This window comes from Eptesicus fuscus, chromosome 3 (genome assembly GCF_027574615.1).
Source record: "Eptesicus fuscus isolate TK198812 chromosome 3, DD_ASM_mEF_20220401, whole genome shotgun sequence".
In the NCBI taxonomy this organism is placed as follows: Eukaryota; Metazoa; Chordata; class Mammalia; order Chiroptera; family Vespertilionidae; genus Eptesicus; species Eptesicus fuscus.
This window is the reverse complement of record NC_072475.1, coordinates 42472695-42488485: the sequence shown is the minus strand read 5'-3', so window position 1 is coordinate 42488485 and position 15791 is coordinate 42472695. Positions and strand designations below refer to the sequence as shown.

Genomic DNA, 15791 nt, shown 5'->3' with positions numbered 1-15791 from the left:
CCGACAGGCTTCCTGGGATCAGCCATTTTTATCCTCTTTTATCCAGCAATGGTGAGTAAGCCTCCTTGCTGTATTTTGGCAGCATCTTGTTAGATAAGTTACTTCCGTTGGGTTATGTATAGTAGGCACCACTGAAGTTTCACATCTCTTATTGGAAATTTCCTCAAAGCTGGTCCTACGTTGGAAAAGTTTAGAAGGAGCTAGACATTGCTCAGTCCACACAGGCAGAATCTGGACTTGAGAGGAAGTAAGGTATCGCTTGAATAGGAGCCTCATTAGCAGTGGTCCTAATGAGATTTTAAAAAAGAGAGAATTTGAGTGAAGGAGAAAACCAGCAGGTGCACCCTGCCCCCAGGTAACACAAGTGTGTTTGAGTCACTCGGTCTCATGTTGGTACTGATAGGGTCCTCCTACTTCCATTTGACAGCACTCAATATCTGTGATTACTATGAGAACAAATATTTGTCTTAGCTTTCTTACAAAGGGATAAGAGTTAAATATTTGATTCTAATTTAAAGGACCAGTTTTATTAAAGATAATACAACTACATGACACTCGTTTTATTTATAATAATCTTAAACATTTATTTCCCAGAGAGACTAAACAGCTCTTAAACGTTTGATAAGCTCTGATTTTGGCATAACATCTCTTTTTTCTTTCAGATGTTTACATCACGGATCACTGCATATTTCAGGAGAAAATGTGTAACTACTACAGATGACCGTGTTCAGAAAATGAATGAAGTTCTCACCTACATTAAATTTATTAAAATGTATGCCTGGGTCAAGGCAATTTCTCAAAGTGTTCAAAGTGAGTTTACAGACTTCATATGTGCATATGGTAGAAAGACTCAGGTTTCTCTGCTTCCAGATCACCTTAGCTACTAGGAACCTTAAAGTCATAGAATCTCAGTAACTTAAGTTCTTATAATATCTTACTAGAGGCCGGATGCACGAAATTCGTGTACTCAGCCTGGCCTGCGCCCTCTTGCAATCCAGGAGCCCTTGGGGGCGTGGGCCTAAGCTGTCAGTTGGACATCCTTAGCACCACTGCCGCTGTGCTGGCCAGCTTTGAGCCTGGTTTCTGACTGAGCAGCACTCCCCCTGTGAGAGTGCATTGACCATGAGGGGGCAGCTCCTGCATTGAGTGTCTGCCCCCTGGAGGTCTGTGCGTCATAGCGACCAATCGTTCTGCCATTTGGTCGATTTGCATATTAGCCTTTTATTATATAGGATGAACTTTACACTGATAGGGATCTTAGCGACTTGTACCCATGACTTCATCTCACCAATGAGGAAATTGAGACCTGAGAAAACTGTGATTTCCCCACCAATGAAATAATTCAGCTAGCTATATGCATTTCATTCAGTTTCAAAGATCCCTGTCTATACTCTCATCCTGTCCATAATTTTTGGGTCTGGACATGAGGACATCACAGAAAACAGTATCCAGTGGCTGCTGAGAGCTCTGCTGCTCTCTGTGCTCTGTGGGTGCATGTACCCCAGAGGTAGTTAGGCATGAGATCCCTGGGAAAAGGGGTGCTGGGAGAAGCGCTGGGCGATAGGTCACGATGGCTGGACCTAGCTCTGTTACTCACTCATGGGGTTTCTGGCCTGTTGTTTTATTTTTATATTTTCAAGCAATTAATTTATGTTAAGTCACGAGATTCTCAGTGCCTGGCCGTATCATGATCCATAAATTCACTGCAGACATAAATGTGTTATCTGTTAAGCCACAAAGCTTGGAGGAATAATTAGCATAGACTGGGCATTCAAAGAGATCTCAACAAAAGTTGAATGGTGGGCCTTTAAGAAAGGTGAAATTTAAGAGGGATATATTTAGACACTTTAGAGTTTAAAAAAAAAGATATAGTTACACATAAACTTTATCTTAGTATAAAAGCTCTGTTAATTGACCATAACCTCAGAGTGAGCTAACCTGAATACAGCTAAAAAGTTAAATGCAATTTTAGGTTGAATAGAAGTACAGTGTTCAGATCAAGGAAGCTGTTTAATTTTCACTGCTTGGTTTGTTGATTAAACCTTCAGGAACCTGCCCTGACCGGTTTGGCTCAGTGGATAGAGCGTCGACCTGCGGACTCAAGGGTCCCGGGTTCGATTCCAGTCAAGGGCATGTAACTTGGTTGCGGGCACATCCACAGTAGGGGGTGTGCAGGAGGCAGCTGATTGATGTTTCTCTCTCATCGATGTTTCTAACTCTCTATCCCTCTCCCTTCCTCTCTGTAAAAAATCAATAAAATATATTTTAAAAAAAACCTTATGTCCAGTTCCTAAGCTTTTTATGTGAGCAGCATCCAGAGCAGGATCACTCGGAAGTGTGCAGCATTGGATTAAGCTGCTTCATTAAGTAGTGAGTTTGTTGCCCTTAAAATGGAACAGATGGATGCTAAGTGGACATCTGCCAAGCATGCTGTTAGCAGGGTGACCGCTGATGGGCCCTCTGACTCTCAGGTCTATCGTTTTGTAATCTTTCTGATATTCCACTCACCCTTCAGCCCCTGACTTTGGTATCTTCATCTGTGTGTGTTGGCTTGAAAAGAGCATTCTTGCTCAGGATAGATTTGGACAAGGTGTATGATAAATGTTCAAGCAATGAGTTGGATATCTTTTTTAATATGACTAATTTGGTAGCTGAAGGTAGTTCTCAATATGACTAATTTGCTAGCTGAAGGTACTTAGTTTCCAATGTCTTGAGCAGTGGTCATACCTTTCAGGTCAGTGCATAGCATCTCAAAACAAATTTCTTTAAGTTTAAAAATACCTCACCACTTTATTATCATACTTCCTATGTCACGGTCTCAGTACTCTGGGGTTGCTCTGTGAATAAGGGTGTCAGTTTTGCAAATATTTAAGAAAACCATTCTGCCTACGAAAGTTGTATTTCACTCATCCTTCTGCTTTTTGTGTGGAAGTCTCTATCTCGGTGTCAGCTTATAGTAGGCACTCTAGCAGATCGTAGTTCCTTTTCATTCTCCATTACTGTGGTACTGTCTTTTCTGTAAGTACCTAGACAAGAAATAAACAACAGCCAGATCAGCAAGCAAAACTGCCAATTGCAGATATAATTCATGTGTTTATAACAGAAGAAATTTGCAAGGAGAATCAGACTTAGGCAGAAGATGATCCTTGTGATGATATCTAGTACTGTTTGTTGTCAGATTCATTCCTGTGATTTGATCCATTTCAAACCTCAGGCCTGTGTGCCAGCATTAATGATAGGAATTGATAGTCCTAGTGACCTAGTCTTTGTTTTAAATCTTGTGTGTGGCTAAAGACCTCCCATGTCTTTTTTGGTGACAGAGGAGCAATATTGCAGGGTGGTTTTTTGTTTTTTCTAGCTTGCTTTTTAGAGATTGGCTTCCTTTTTGTTCTTAGAAATCCGAGCGGAGGAGCGGCGGATATTGGAAAAAGCCGGGTACTTTCAGAGCATCACTGTTGGTGTGGCTCCCATCGTGATAGTGATTGCCAGCGTGGTAACATTCTCTGTTCACCTGTCTCTTGGCTTCGATCTCACAGCATCACAGGTCAGTGAGCCCTCGGGGCTTGGGAAAATCAGATGCTCTGATCCTCTTGTTTTTGGATTTGGAAGTTCCCCCAATAATCAGAAGGCATTTTAAAAAAATATTTTTTATTGATTTTTTTACAGAGAGGAAGGGAGAGGGATAAAGTTAGAAACATCGATGAGAGAGAAACATCGATCAGCTGCCTCCTGCACACCTCCTACCAGGGATGTGCCCGCAACCAAGGTACATGCCCTTGACTGGAATCAAACCTGGGACCTTTCAGCCCGCAGGCTGACACTCTATCCACTGAGCCAAACTAGTTAGGGCAGAAGGCATTTTTTTTCATTTGTGTGATTAAACCGAGAAGTGGAAGAGTGAAGATTCAGCCATAATGCACAAAGAATGGATGGGCTGTGTTTCGACAATTCAACTTTGGGTTTAATTCTGAAAATACAGATCACTCTGCGGTTCAGATTTACTGAGAATTTTAATTGAAGATCTCATAAAAACTACCTTTAGCCCTAACCGGTTTGGCTCAGTGGATAGAGCATTGGCCTTCGGACTCAAGGGTCCCAGGTTCGATTCCGGTCAAGGGCATGTACCTTGGTTGCGGGCACATCCCCAGTAGGGGGTCTGCAGGAGGCAGCTGATTGATGTTTCTCTCTCATCAGTGTTTCTAACTCTCCCTTCCTCTTTGTAAAAAATCAATAAAATATATATGTATTTAAAAAAAAAAAAAAACTACCTTTAAAAAAGGTGTCTGTCTCATACCAGCATTTGACAGTGAAGCTGCAGCCTTGCTGAACTTGAAGGGAAATGGATGGTGTCTGGGATTTTGGTTGTATGGCCTCGTAAGGCTCAGTTTCTGCTCTCTTCCTCCTCTCAGGCTTTCACAGTGGTGACTGTCTTCAGTTCCATGACTTTTGCTTTGAAAGTAACTCCGTTCTCAGTAAAATCCCTCTCAGAAGGATCGGTTGCTGCCGAGAGGTTTAAGGTAGGTGGCTCCCTCTCCTCCTCCTCAAGACCCGTCCCTGACAAAACTACCTACCTTTATTCCAGTGGGTCACACAGGCTCACTGCACTTGGCTTTTGTTTACCTTCAGCCTTTTGGCAAGTTGGTAAGAAAGGGGCCATGCCTGGGGGCGGGGGGAGGGGAGCGGGAGGGGGAAAAGGGAAAAGGAAGGAGCCAGTGGAGAAGACTGACTTACGGGGCGGAGCTAGTTACCTTTTCAGATAAATGAGTTTGTACCTTTTGTGGATGGCCCACCTAGGTTTGGGTTCCCAGGATTTCAGTGTTTCTCTTCAGAGTTAGTCCCTTCTGCCTGGACCTGACATGGATATATGTCATAACTTACTGGGCCTTTTCAGTGATTCAAACCTAGAGGATCAGAGCTGTCGGGAGACTGTCAGCTTTTTCTTACCTTGACCTACCATTTACCTCTACCAAAGTGCTTCATTTTGATGGGTCAATATGCTAAGCCCTTTTTAAAATATATATATTATTGATTTCAGAGAGGAAGGGATGGGGGGGGGGGGGGAGAGAGAGAGAGAGAGAGAAACATCAGTGATGAGAGAGAATCATTGATCAGCTGCCTCGTGCACACCCCCTACTGGGGATCGAGCCAGCAACCCAGGCATGTGCCCTTGACCAGAATTGAACCCGGGACCCTTCGGTCTGCAGGCCGATGCTCTATTCACTGAACTAAACCAGCTAGGGCATGCTCAGCCTTTTTTGATACTTCCCTGTTCCTGGCCTGTGGTTGCCACTCATGATGCAGGAACTCCAGTGACATGATAGTCATAAAACTAGATCATGTTGAGAAATGCAGAAGTATCAGGGTTTTTCTGGTAGGGTTTGTGGATCATGCCTTGACCTGCCTTTGTGCCTCCAGAATAATGCAAGAGGGAAGTATATTTGGGAGGGTGGGGTGAGGTGGATGTTTGAAAGTGGGTAATACTTTCAAAAAAGGAAAAGGAACAGCACCTGTGTGGGCGGGGATTCTTGGACAGAGCCACTGCAGAAAGCAGCTCTTGCATTTCTGCATCAAAACAAGCAGTGCTTGTGGCTAGAAGGCGTGAGGCTCAGGCGTTTGAGGGGTTAATACCATCACCTTAAACGTTCAGGAGAAAACAAATTGGGTTTACCTTTTAAGAAGAATGAAGAACTTGCCAAATGATATTCTACTCATTTATGGTTAACTAGGTGAGTTTTGTTTAAGAATGCACCCCAGCCCTTGCCCTCCCTCACCCCAGCCTGGCTGCTAGCAGGCTAAGAGCCAGAGCCATATACGTAAAGAGAAATGGTTTCATGGTACCTAGAGCTTTATTTTGCTGAACCCACAATATTCAGTCATGGAAGAAAGCAAATGATTCACCTATAAATGTGCCCCACCTTCTTGTTAGTGAATGGGTTTGGTGGCATTTTAGATGAAGAAGTAGGAGTTTGTGGTATAGATTTATTCTCTCCTTGTTTCTCGAGAGCTCTCTTCACTTATTAGAGAGAACTTGTATTAGCAGGTGGCTTTTCTCATAGCTCTTTCCTCTATCCAGGAAGCTTCAGAGTTAATAAAGGAAGCACAATCAGCCACAGCTCTATTATATTCCCCATGAGACTTCAATCCTCTTCTATCATATTTCTCTTGCAGTTTCCTCCTTTTCAACCTCCTTCTCTCTCTTCCCTCCTCCACTATCCCCTCTCCCTCCCCCTTCTCCTCCTCCTAGGATAATAACCTGTAGAAAGGTAGCGAGAAGCCACCTTGTGACTTTCCTGATAAGATTGTCACCAGTATAGTGTTGCCAGCTTTAGCAAATAAAAACTTGGGACATCCATTTAATAATTGCACGGGACACACTGAAAAAATTATTCATTGTTTATCTGGAATCAGAATTTAACTAGGCATCCTGTATGTTACCTGGCAACCCTACGAGTAGTCCCTTCTTCTGCTTAGCAGATACATTCTGAGTTGATTCTTCTGGTCAATAAGAGTAGTATTTTGATGGTCGGTGTCCTGTGGTAAAGTTAAGGCTCATGGTTTCTGTACCTCGAAGATTCTGTTGTTCTGGCAAGTGCAAATCCAAGTAGATATAAATTCAAGTGTTCGGACTCAGCACCTCATGGCGGAGTGGCCCGAAGCTGAAATCCGGGGAGGAGTGCGGGGCTGCAGGGAGCCTGTGGGAAGGAACCGTGGGGCAGGAGCAGTGCAAACTAGCTGCATGAGCATGTTTCTACAGAATCCACTGGGGTGTAAGAGGTCCTTTAGTAACTCTCCAGGGGAGAGATGATGGGAACACTTCGTTTACTGTGTGAAGGTGGTGACAATATTGGACAAGTTATTCTTAGCTCAGTCTTTTAGGAAGGCTGTGACCAAATGAAACCAACAGCTGTTTTCAGAGACGAAACCTGGGGTTGACTAAGTGTGAGGATTATCTAGGCAATTTAATTTTGTTTTCTTTTAATCTAGGAGGCTTAGAACCATGCCACTTCTAGGAAGATTAGGGGATAGGAATAAGGAGACTTGGCAATTTAAGGGAGGAAAAGAGCAGGCTCAGAAGTTTCGGATCCAACAGAAAGAGCTTGGGAAGGGGATTGTATGGTGCATTTAATGGCACCTGCACACTTAACATAGTCGGGGGTTCTCAGTAACTGAGTGGAGAGTTCTGGCCCTAAAAAGTCATCTTTTCTCTAAAAAAAATAAATAAATAAAATAAATACATACATAACATAAAGACTTTCTAATGTTATTTTTACATTTTTTTGTTTGAAAAAGATTTTTAAAAAAATCATATTGGGACTCCAACTGGGATACCATTCTGTAGAAAAGACCACTGGTTTAAGAGTGTTGTCAGAAGGGGGTTCAAAGACATGGGCACATCGAAGTCCTGGGCTGAGATTTATTTCGGTCAGTGTTTCAGATCTGATTTCAGAAGTGTTCCCGCTTTCTTCCCCCAACAGAACTCAGTGGGACTCAGGGGATGAGCGGGGAAAGTCGTGTTCTCTTCCCAAGGATGTTTCTGAGGGAAATAACCTTCACTTCCACGCAAGTCCCTTCCTTTGGTGGTTTGAGTTTCCACAAGTTCCAAGGCAGGATTCTGAAGGCATGAGACTTACTGGCAAGAAGGAGTACTCTACCGTCAGTTATACTTTAGGCCCTTTTCTGACCTCAGCGAGCTAGGCCTAGGCACCGTCTCAGCTCAGCCTCTCCCCAGACATGTGCCATGTTGTGGGTGAGGGAAGCACACAGGCTTTGAGGTTCTACAGGGGCGGTCTGGAAGGGAAGCAGTGATGAGGGTCTGTGTAGGGGAGCAGGGGTGGTCTGGAAGGGAAGCAGTGATGAGGGTCTGTGTAGGGGAGCAGGGGCGGTCTGGAAGGGAAGCAGTGATGAGGGTCTGTGTAGGGGAGCAGGGGCGGTCTGGAAGGGAAGCAGTGATGAGGGTCTGTGTAGGGGAGCAGGGGCGGTCTGGAAGGGAAGCAGTGATGAGGGTCTGTGTAGGGGAAGCAGGGGCGGTCTGGAAGGGAAGCAGTGATGAGGGTCTGTGTAGGGGAGCAGGGGTGGTCTGGAAGGGAAGCAGTGATGAGGGTCTGTGTAGGGGAGCAGGGGCGGTCTGGAAGGGAAGCAGTGATGAGGGTCTGTGTAGGGGAGCAGGGGCGGTCTGGAAGGGAAGCAGTGATGAGGGTCTGTGTAGGGGAGCAGGGGCGGTCTGGAAGGGAAGCAGTGATGAGGGTCTGTGTAGGGGAGCAGGGGTGGTCTGGAAGGGAAGCAGTGATGAGGGTCTGTGTAGGGGAGCAGGGGTGGTCTGGAAGGGAAGCAGTGATGAGGGTCTGTGTAGGGGAGCAGGGGTGGTCTGGAAGGGAAGCAGTGATGAGGGTCTGTGTAGGGGAGCAGCACGCCCTGTGGTTTTTCTGCTTGCATTTTCCCACTGCTACTCAGCAACTCATGGGTGAGAACAAGGGCCGGCATATGGGCTAGTTAAATGCCCTTTGGTCACATAGACTGGTAGAAAACGAAGAACTAGTGTGGCATGTAATTGGTAGTGTAGAGTGTTGGGCCATTGAGAAGGTCCTGTTCCTCCTTGAGGGTGTCCCCACAACCCCCGTGACCTCTCGCTGGGCCTGAGGCTGGGCTACACTAATGAGCTACCTTTTGCCCTCAGCTTTCTTCCACTGTATAGCCTGATGTGTTTTGCTACATGAGTGTACGCCCTAGGCTTGTCTCCCTGGTCTTGATCCAGTGTCTCATCTTTGCACCTCTCTCACAACTCCTATCAGAGTTTGTTTCTGATGGAAGAGGTTCACATGATAAAGAAAAACCCAGCCAGTCCTCACATCAAGATAGAGATGAAAAATGCCACCTTGGCATGGGACTCCTGCCACTCCAGTATCCAGAACTCACCCAAGCTGACCCCCAAAACAAAAAAAGACAAGAGGGCTGCCAGGGCCAAGAAAGAGAAGGTGAGGCAGCTGGAGCGCACGGAGCATCAGGCGGTGCTGGCAGAGCAGAAGGGCCACCTCCTCCTGAACAGCAACGAGCGGCCCAGTCCCGACGAGGAAGAGGGCAAGCCTGTCCCCCTGGGGAGCCTCCGCCTGCAGAGGACACTGTACAGCATCGACCTGGAAATCGAAGAGGTAACCGCTGGGCCTCCCCACACCCTGGCTGTCTCCCAGGTGTCTGTTGTGGCACGAGCAGCAGCTGCCATTCCTTTTAGCAAAGTTCTATTTTATGGCTAGGAGTGGTTTTGAATCAATGAGCAATTCCAGCCAGCTCCACCTCTAAGAGGAATGTTTAACAGTAGAAATGAATAACAACTAGTCTCATGAGATACTCATTTTATAAGCAAGGAAATGAAACATTCAAGTGGGTTTTCCACGATTGTGCCCTGAATAGATTTCTACTGATTGTAGTTGTATGTGAGCTGTAACAGTTAGTTCTGGTTATTATAGCTCTGTGTAAGCTTCTCATTACCCCCAGGCTAGTCACAACACAGAACCTGGAACATAATAGGAATTCTCAGTGTTGTTATTATTATTGACAATTCGGTTATAATTGTTTATTTTTAACGCAAGTAAAGGATCATTGTGGTGTGTGATATCACAGCCCAGGCACACAGGACTGGAGTCTCTCAGCAGCCCTCCTTTAGGGAGTGGCTGGAACAGACAGTCCTGGTTCAAGGCTTTTAAAGTACAGAATATGACTGGGAGTCAGAACCATGTTGAGGGCTACTTCATACACAGGGTCTCAGATGTAGTTATACATTCACTCATTTAACAGCCATTTTTTCATGACCAACTCTGCTGGCACTGTTGTAGGGCTAGGGTCTAGCAGGGAAAATCCAAACAGTCAAACCTCCACCCTCTTGGAGCTTACATTCTAGTGGCAAAGACAGTAAACAAGTGGAGAATATGTTCCAAGAACCTGTAAATCCCTGAACCCACCTATAGTGCTGAATCCTGGTAATTTTTTCCTATGCATTCATACCTATGATAACGTTTAGTTTATAAATTAGGCACAGTAAGAGACTAACAATAATAACTAACTACAGCAGTTTGCACTATACTCTAATAAATAAAAGGTAAGTGAATTAGGTGGGTCTCTCTCCAGTAATTTTTCTATTTTTCACCCCAGACCTATTCTGGAATCTGTGTAACCATCCCTTACTTGCAGGAAATGGCTTGTGTCCCTTGTTTCAGGGATCCCTTGCCGAAGGCTTCATGTAGCTCAGTGCTTTTTGGCGCAACACTTTGTTGTCATTCAGAATATGTTTTCTGTTCATGTCTTCCATCCACAACTTTAATGCCTCTTCCATCTTAACTAAGCACTTATCGTGCACTTGTGGCCACAACTTTTACAGTTTTATATATATATATATATATATATATATATATATATATTTATATATTTATATATTTTATTGATTTTTTACAGAGAGGAAGGGAGAAGGATAGAAAGCTAGAAACATCGATGAGAGAGAAACATCGACCAGCTGCCTCCTGCACGCCCCCCACCGGGGATGTGCCCGCAACCAATGTACATACCCTTGACCGGAATCGAACCCGGGACCCCTCAGTCCACAGACCGATGCTCTATCCACAGAGCGAAACCGGTTTTGGCCACAACTTTTACAGTTTAAGGTGGGACAGCAAAACTAGCATGAATTTCTTTTTCCTTATTCACAGTTTCAAGGATGGAAGATTTGCTCTTACTATAGATTTTAGTAACCTCTGCATATAATTTTTCCTTATTAAGTCGAGAATTTTTGCCTTTTCACTTACAAGAAGCACTTACTTTACAGCTGCTTTTTAACATATCTAAGTTGCCAGTACCACTATGCTTGCACTTTTTAAGTAAAATAAGAGAACACAAGCATTTTGATATGAAAAGAGATGTGGAAAGAGTCGAAGTGACTAATGAACAGGGAGTGTATACAGAGTAGATCTCAGCAAAGGGATGACTCGTGTCCAGGGCAAGACCGAGCAGGACTGCATGAGATTTCATTACACTGGTCAGAGCGCCACACTGTTTAAAACTTATGGATTGTTTATTTCTGGAATTTTCCATGTCATGTTTTTGGACCACAGTTAACTGCAAGGAACTAAAACCACAGAAAGGGAAACCATGGATAGGGGAGAATACTGTATATTGTATGTCAGAGGGTGGTAAGGGCTGTGAAGAAGAGGTGGTAGAAAGTGCTGGGGCAGGGAGCAGGTGGTTGCAATGTAAATAGGTTGCCTGAGGGAAAGGATTCCTTTAAAAAGTAATATTTGAGGAAAGACCTGCGGGGGTAAGGGAATGATTCATGTGAATATCTGGGGGAGAAGAGCATTCCAGGCAGAAGGACAAAACTGCAGAGACCCTGAGGCCTATTACTGGGGCAGAGTGAGCAAAGGAGAGAGTAGTAGATGCCAGGGGCAGACAGGGAGCTAGGTGCAGAGCCTCCTGTAATGACTTCGGTTTTACTCTGAGTGGAAAGAGAAGCCATTGAGGGTTTGGAGCAGAAGAATGATGTCACCTGACTTATATATATATATATATACTAGTGGCCTGGTGCACCAAATTTGTGCACGGGGGCGGGGGGGTGGTGTTCCTCAGCCTAGCCTGCACCCTCTCCAATCAGGGACCCCTTGAAGAATGTCCTACTGCTGGTTTACAGGGATCAGGCCTAAACCGGCAGTCGGACATCCCTCTCACTATCCAGGACTGCTGGCTCCAGCCACTCGCCTGCCTGATTGCCCCTAACCACTCTACCTGCCGGCCTGCTCACCCCCACCTTCCCCCCGCTGTCGGCCTGCTCGCTCCCAAATGCCGCCCCCCCCCCCCGCCAGCCTGATCACCCCCAACTGCCCCTCCTGCTGGCCTGCTCGCCCCCAACTGTCCCCCTGCTGGCCTGCTCACTCCAAACTGACCTCCACTGATGGCCTACTCACCCCCAACTGCCCCCCTGCTGGTCTGCTTATCCCCAATGGCCCCTGCCGTCCCATCCTGGCCTGATCACCCCCCGGCAACCCAATGTCCCAGCCCCTCCTTTTTTTCTTTTTCTTTTTTTTTTTTTCAGCGCCTCCTTGAGCGGAGGCCAGGGCCAGCTGGAAGCAAGTATCTAGGATTTATTTATCTTCTATAATTGAAACTTTGTAGCCTTGAGCGGAGGCCCGGGCCAGCTGGAAGCAAGTATCTAGGATTTATTTATCTTCTATAATTGAAACTTTGTAGCCTTGAGCGGAGGCCAGGGCAGGCGGGAAGCTTGGCTTCCTCCATTGCCGGGGCAACCCAAGCCTCCTGCTTGCTCCAGCTCCATGGCTGGCCGCCATCTTGGTTGGGTTAATTTGCATACTCTCTCCTGATTGGTTGGTGGGCATGGCTTGGCGTAGCAGAGTGATGGTTAATTTGCATGTTTCTCTTTTATTAGTGTAGATGAGAGAAACATTCTAGCTTCTGTATTCAGAAGAGTATGTAGGGAAACACGAAGGAGGCAAGGAGAACAGTTAACCCAGGAGAACATTAGAGTGCCTTGGACCGAGGGCAGTGGTAAAGAAATGTTTACCTACATCACTGGAAGTAGGGAGTGCTGGGTTCTAATGTGTTTATCAAGTTAGCAACTAACTAGAAGCACGTCACACAGACCCAGAGCTAGACTGCAGGGAGAATGAAAAGCTCCCAGCTCTTGAAAGCCACGACCAAGACGGGGAGATGGTCCTAGGTGAGACCACTGGAAATAACTAGTGGTTGTTTGGAGGGCATTCAAGTCACTTTAAAATATGTGTGTGTGTGTGTGTGTGTGTGTGTGTGAGAGAGAGAGAGAGAGAGAGAGAGAGAGAGAGAGAGAGAGAGAGAGAGAGAAAAGAGTTAAGTGACTTGCTTGGTGATCAGGGAGGCAGTTTCCATATTAATGGACTGTAGTTAAATGTGTTTTTCCTCAAAGAAATAGGAAGTCCCTGGAGGTGAGTGGTCAGTAGTCCTTGAATGACCTTCCCTCTCACTCTGTGTTTTCTTCCAGGGTAAACTGGTTGGAATCTGTGGCAGTGTGGGAAGTGGAAAAACCTCTCTTATCTCAGCCATTTTAGGCCAGGTAAGATTTTGTTATTGTCCTTGGCATTTTTTTGCTTTTTTTCTCTGGACTTTGCTTAGCAAAGGCCTCAGAAAAACTGAATTTATTTCCTAGAGAGGATCAGGAAAAGTAGAAACAAAATGAACCCTTCATTCGCATCTCCCTGCCCCCCCCCCCACCCCCATTCCCCACTACATTCCCACCCCTTCACAGCATTGTGTCTGAAGGGAGCTTAGTGATCACCTGTATGTGGACACTGTATATTACAGTGTTTGAGAGGACAAGCGTTATGTGCAAGGACTACACAGACTGGTCAATGAGACTTTGTTCCAAGTTATAGCATCCCTCACCCAAGACAAATTGTCAATGATCAGTCCCAAAAGGAACCCTGAAAGAAGGTAAAATGGGTAAATCAATTCATATCAATTACCATGACTGAAAACAATTCCAAGTGAACAGGTCATCATGCAGTTTCTTCATGTTGGAGGGGAGGGTTCACCATCGTTGTATGGATACTCGGTAATACTAGTTGATGTCGAACTGGATTTTTTCCCCCCTTTGATCCTCATTTTACAGAAGCAGCTGATCTAGCTAATAGCCTGGAATAATTCTGTAGATGAGTTGGCCTGCCCTAAAATTGAGGCTGTAAATCCTTACAGCATCCTCCCCAGGGGATTCTGAAAGGGCCTTCCACTTGTGCCTCCCTTAATTAAAACCGTTTGCATTTAGAAGGAAAGGTTGTAAAGTAGCCCATAGGTTGCTGAATGAAGTGTTGGTTCGTTCAAGTCATGGGTCGGCTGGGCTCCCATCGCTCATAAGCAGGGAGACCTTTGATTTTTCTTTGCTGTTGAAGCTCTCTGTGGAACAAAGGTGGGGTCTAGTTTTGGGTCCAAAAAGCAACCAAGGAAACTGCCAAAACTTTCAACTTCATTGTGGAATGTGGGGAGTTCTGCTGGCTTTAGGGGGATGGTTTTGCATTGTGATGCCATTGGATTGTGTCTGTCTCCCTAGATGACACTTGTAGAGGGCAGCATTGCAGTTGGTGGAACCTTGGCTTATGTGGCCCAGCAGGCCTGGATCCTCAATGCCACGCTGAGAGACAACATCCTTTTTGGGAAGGAATTTGATGAAGAAAGGCAAGAAATGCTTGGTTTCTGTCATGCTTTCTGTCTAGGCTGTGTGAGACACAAGGCACCCAAGCCACAGGCTCAACTCCAACCGTGTCCCTGATGCTGGGTCTCTTTCTGTTCTTCAGATACAACTCTGTGCTGAACAGCTGCTGCCTGCAGCCTGACCTGGCCATTCTCCCCAACAGTGATCTGACTGAGGTACAAGCCTTCTGCTCCCGATGGGGGCGTGTATGTAGCAGAGAGGATCCTGGGAGATGAGTGGCAGGGCTCTGCTGGAGTCACCTCCTAGGAGTGCATCTTAAATGCGTGGGAGAAAAACCTACACAGTGAGATTCACTTTCACTGGTACTTCATGTTAGGAAAGCATTTATGCCTTGTGGCTGGCATATCAACACTACCTGTTTTAAGCATATAAATATGTCATATGTCAGGTGGATTTTAAACAAAATCCCATTTTTGGTTCAGAGTTCGTGTTTTCTGCACTACTCATTTTTAAAACCACGAGTCAAGCATGTGCACATTGAGCTTCTTTCTTGAACCTCATTCTAACAACCTCCTTGTTCAGATGTAGTCTGCAGATAGCCCTCTCCTGTTAGAAAGGAAGAGGCCGCCCACAAATCCCTTTCTTTGGTTCTCTGCCCTGGAGTAGTTTCCAGAGCTGTGTCTTTGAAACTGGCTTTTTGAGTCCTGAGACATCGCCCATGAGCTGCCCTGGAGGTCTTTGGGGCTGGCACTTAGGTTTCAGCTGACTTCAGGTAAATCCCTCAAACCAGGTTTGGTGAATGGTTTAATTAGTTCACCGGCTCTCAAATCAAGGTGCCCAGATCAGCAGCATTCGGTGACACTGGGAACTTGTTAGAAATGCAAATTATTAGGCCCCACTCCAGACCTCCTGAATCAGAAACTCTAGGGGTGGGGCCCAAAAACCTGTTTTTACAAGTCCTCAGGTAATTCTGATACCTGCTCAAGTTTGAAAACCTTTGCATTAACGGAATGTTTTTTTAAGGATGAGGTTTTTTAAAACTACAGGGCCCGTTACCATTTTACAATGGATGTATTCACTTGTCCTTTTAGTGATGTTTATCAGGTGCTTGTGTGCCAGCTGCATGTGCAGACACTTCTGGGTGTTGGGAACGTAAAGGAATAAGACAATAACTTGCACCCTCAGAAAGCTTAAGTGGAGAGGATGGGACACCCACACATGAGGCTCAAAACAAGCCGATGAAAAAGAATCGCTTTCTTTTGAGTGTTAGTAAGGAAGAGATGGGGGGGGGGGGGGGGCGGGGATTTGCAGAGGAGAGGATGCCAGAACTGAGCAGGAATAGTACAGGAGAAGGTGTGACATTAGTCATGAGTGTTCATAATATATCCACAATTTAAGGGCTTCTATCCCAGGGTGTGCTGGGGGATTGGCAATGGATGCTGAGAGATGCTGGGAACCTACTTCATATGCCAAGTTTGGTTGTTTAAATTCTATCCTTCAGGGGTTTTGAAGAGTTTAAGGAAGGTTGTTCATGGTTAGCTTAATGTTTTGGAAAGCTCATTCTGCCCATAGAGAATGGACTGGTAGGGTGTCCAGGGGGTGGTGAGGCCAGATGATG

At 45.5% G+C, this 15791-nt stretch overlaps 1 protein-coding gene across 1 annotated transcript in view; it reads left to right on the top strand.

Annotated features, from left to right (window-relative positions):
• The first annotated feature begins 8539 nt into the window (after positions 1–8539).
• The window catches only part of LOC129148291 (ATP-binding cassette sub-family C member 5-like), an 8369-nt gene continuing 1117 nt past the window's right edge, over positions 8540–15791 (top strand). The window contains exons 1-4 of the mRNA XM_054713086.1: positions 8540–9146; positions 13010–13081; positions 14072–14196; positions 14316–14388. Coding sequence (XP_054569061.1) covers positions 8802–9146; positions 13010–13081; positions 14072–14196; positions 14316–14388 — 615 coding nt within the window. The 5' untranslated portion in view covers positions 8540–8801. The remainder of the gene's footprint in view (positions 9147–13009; positions 13082–14071; positions 14197–14315; positions 14389–15791) is intronic.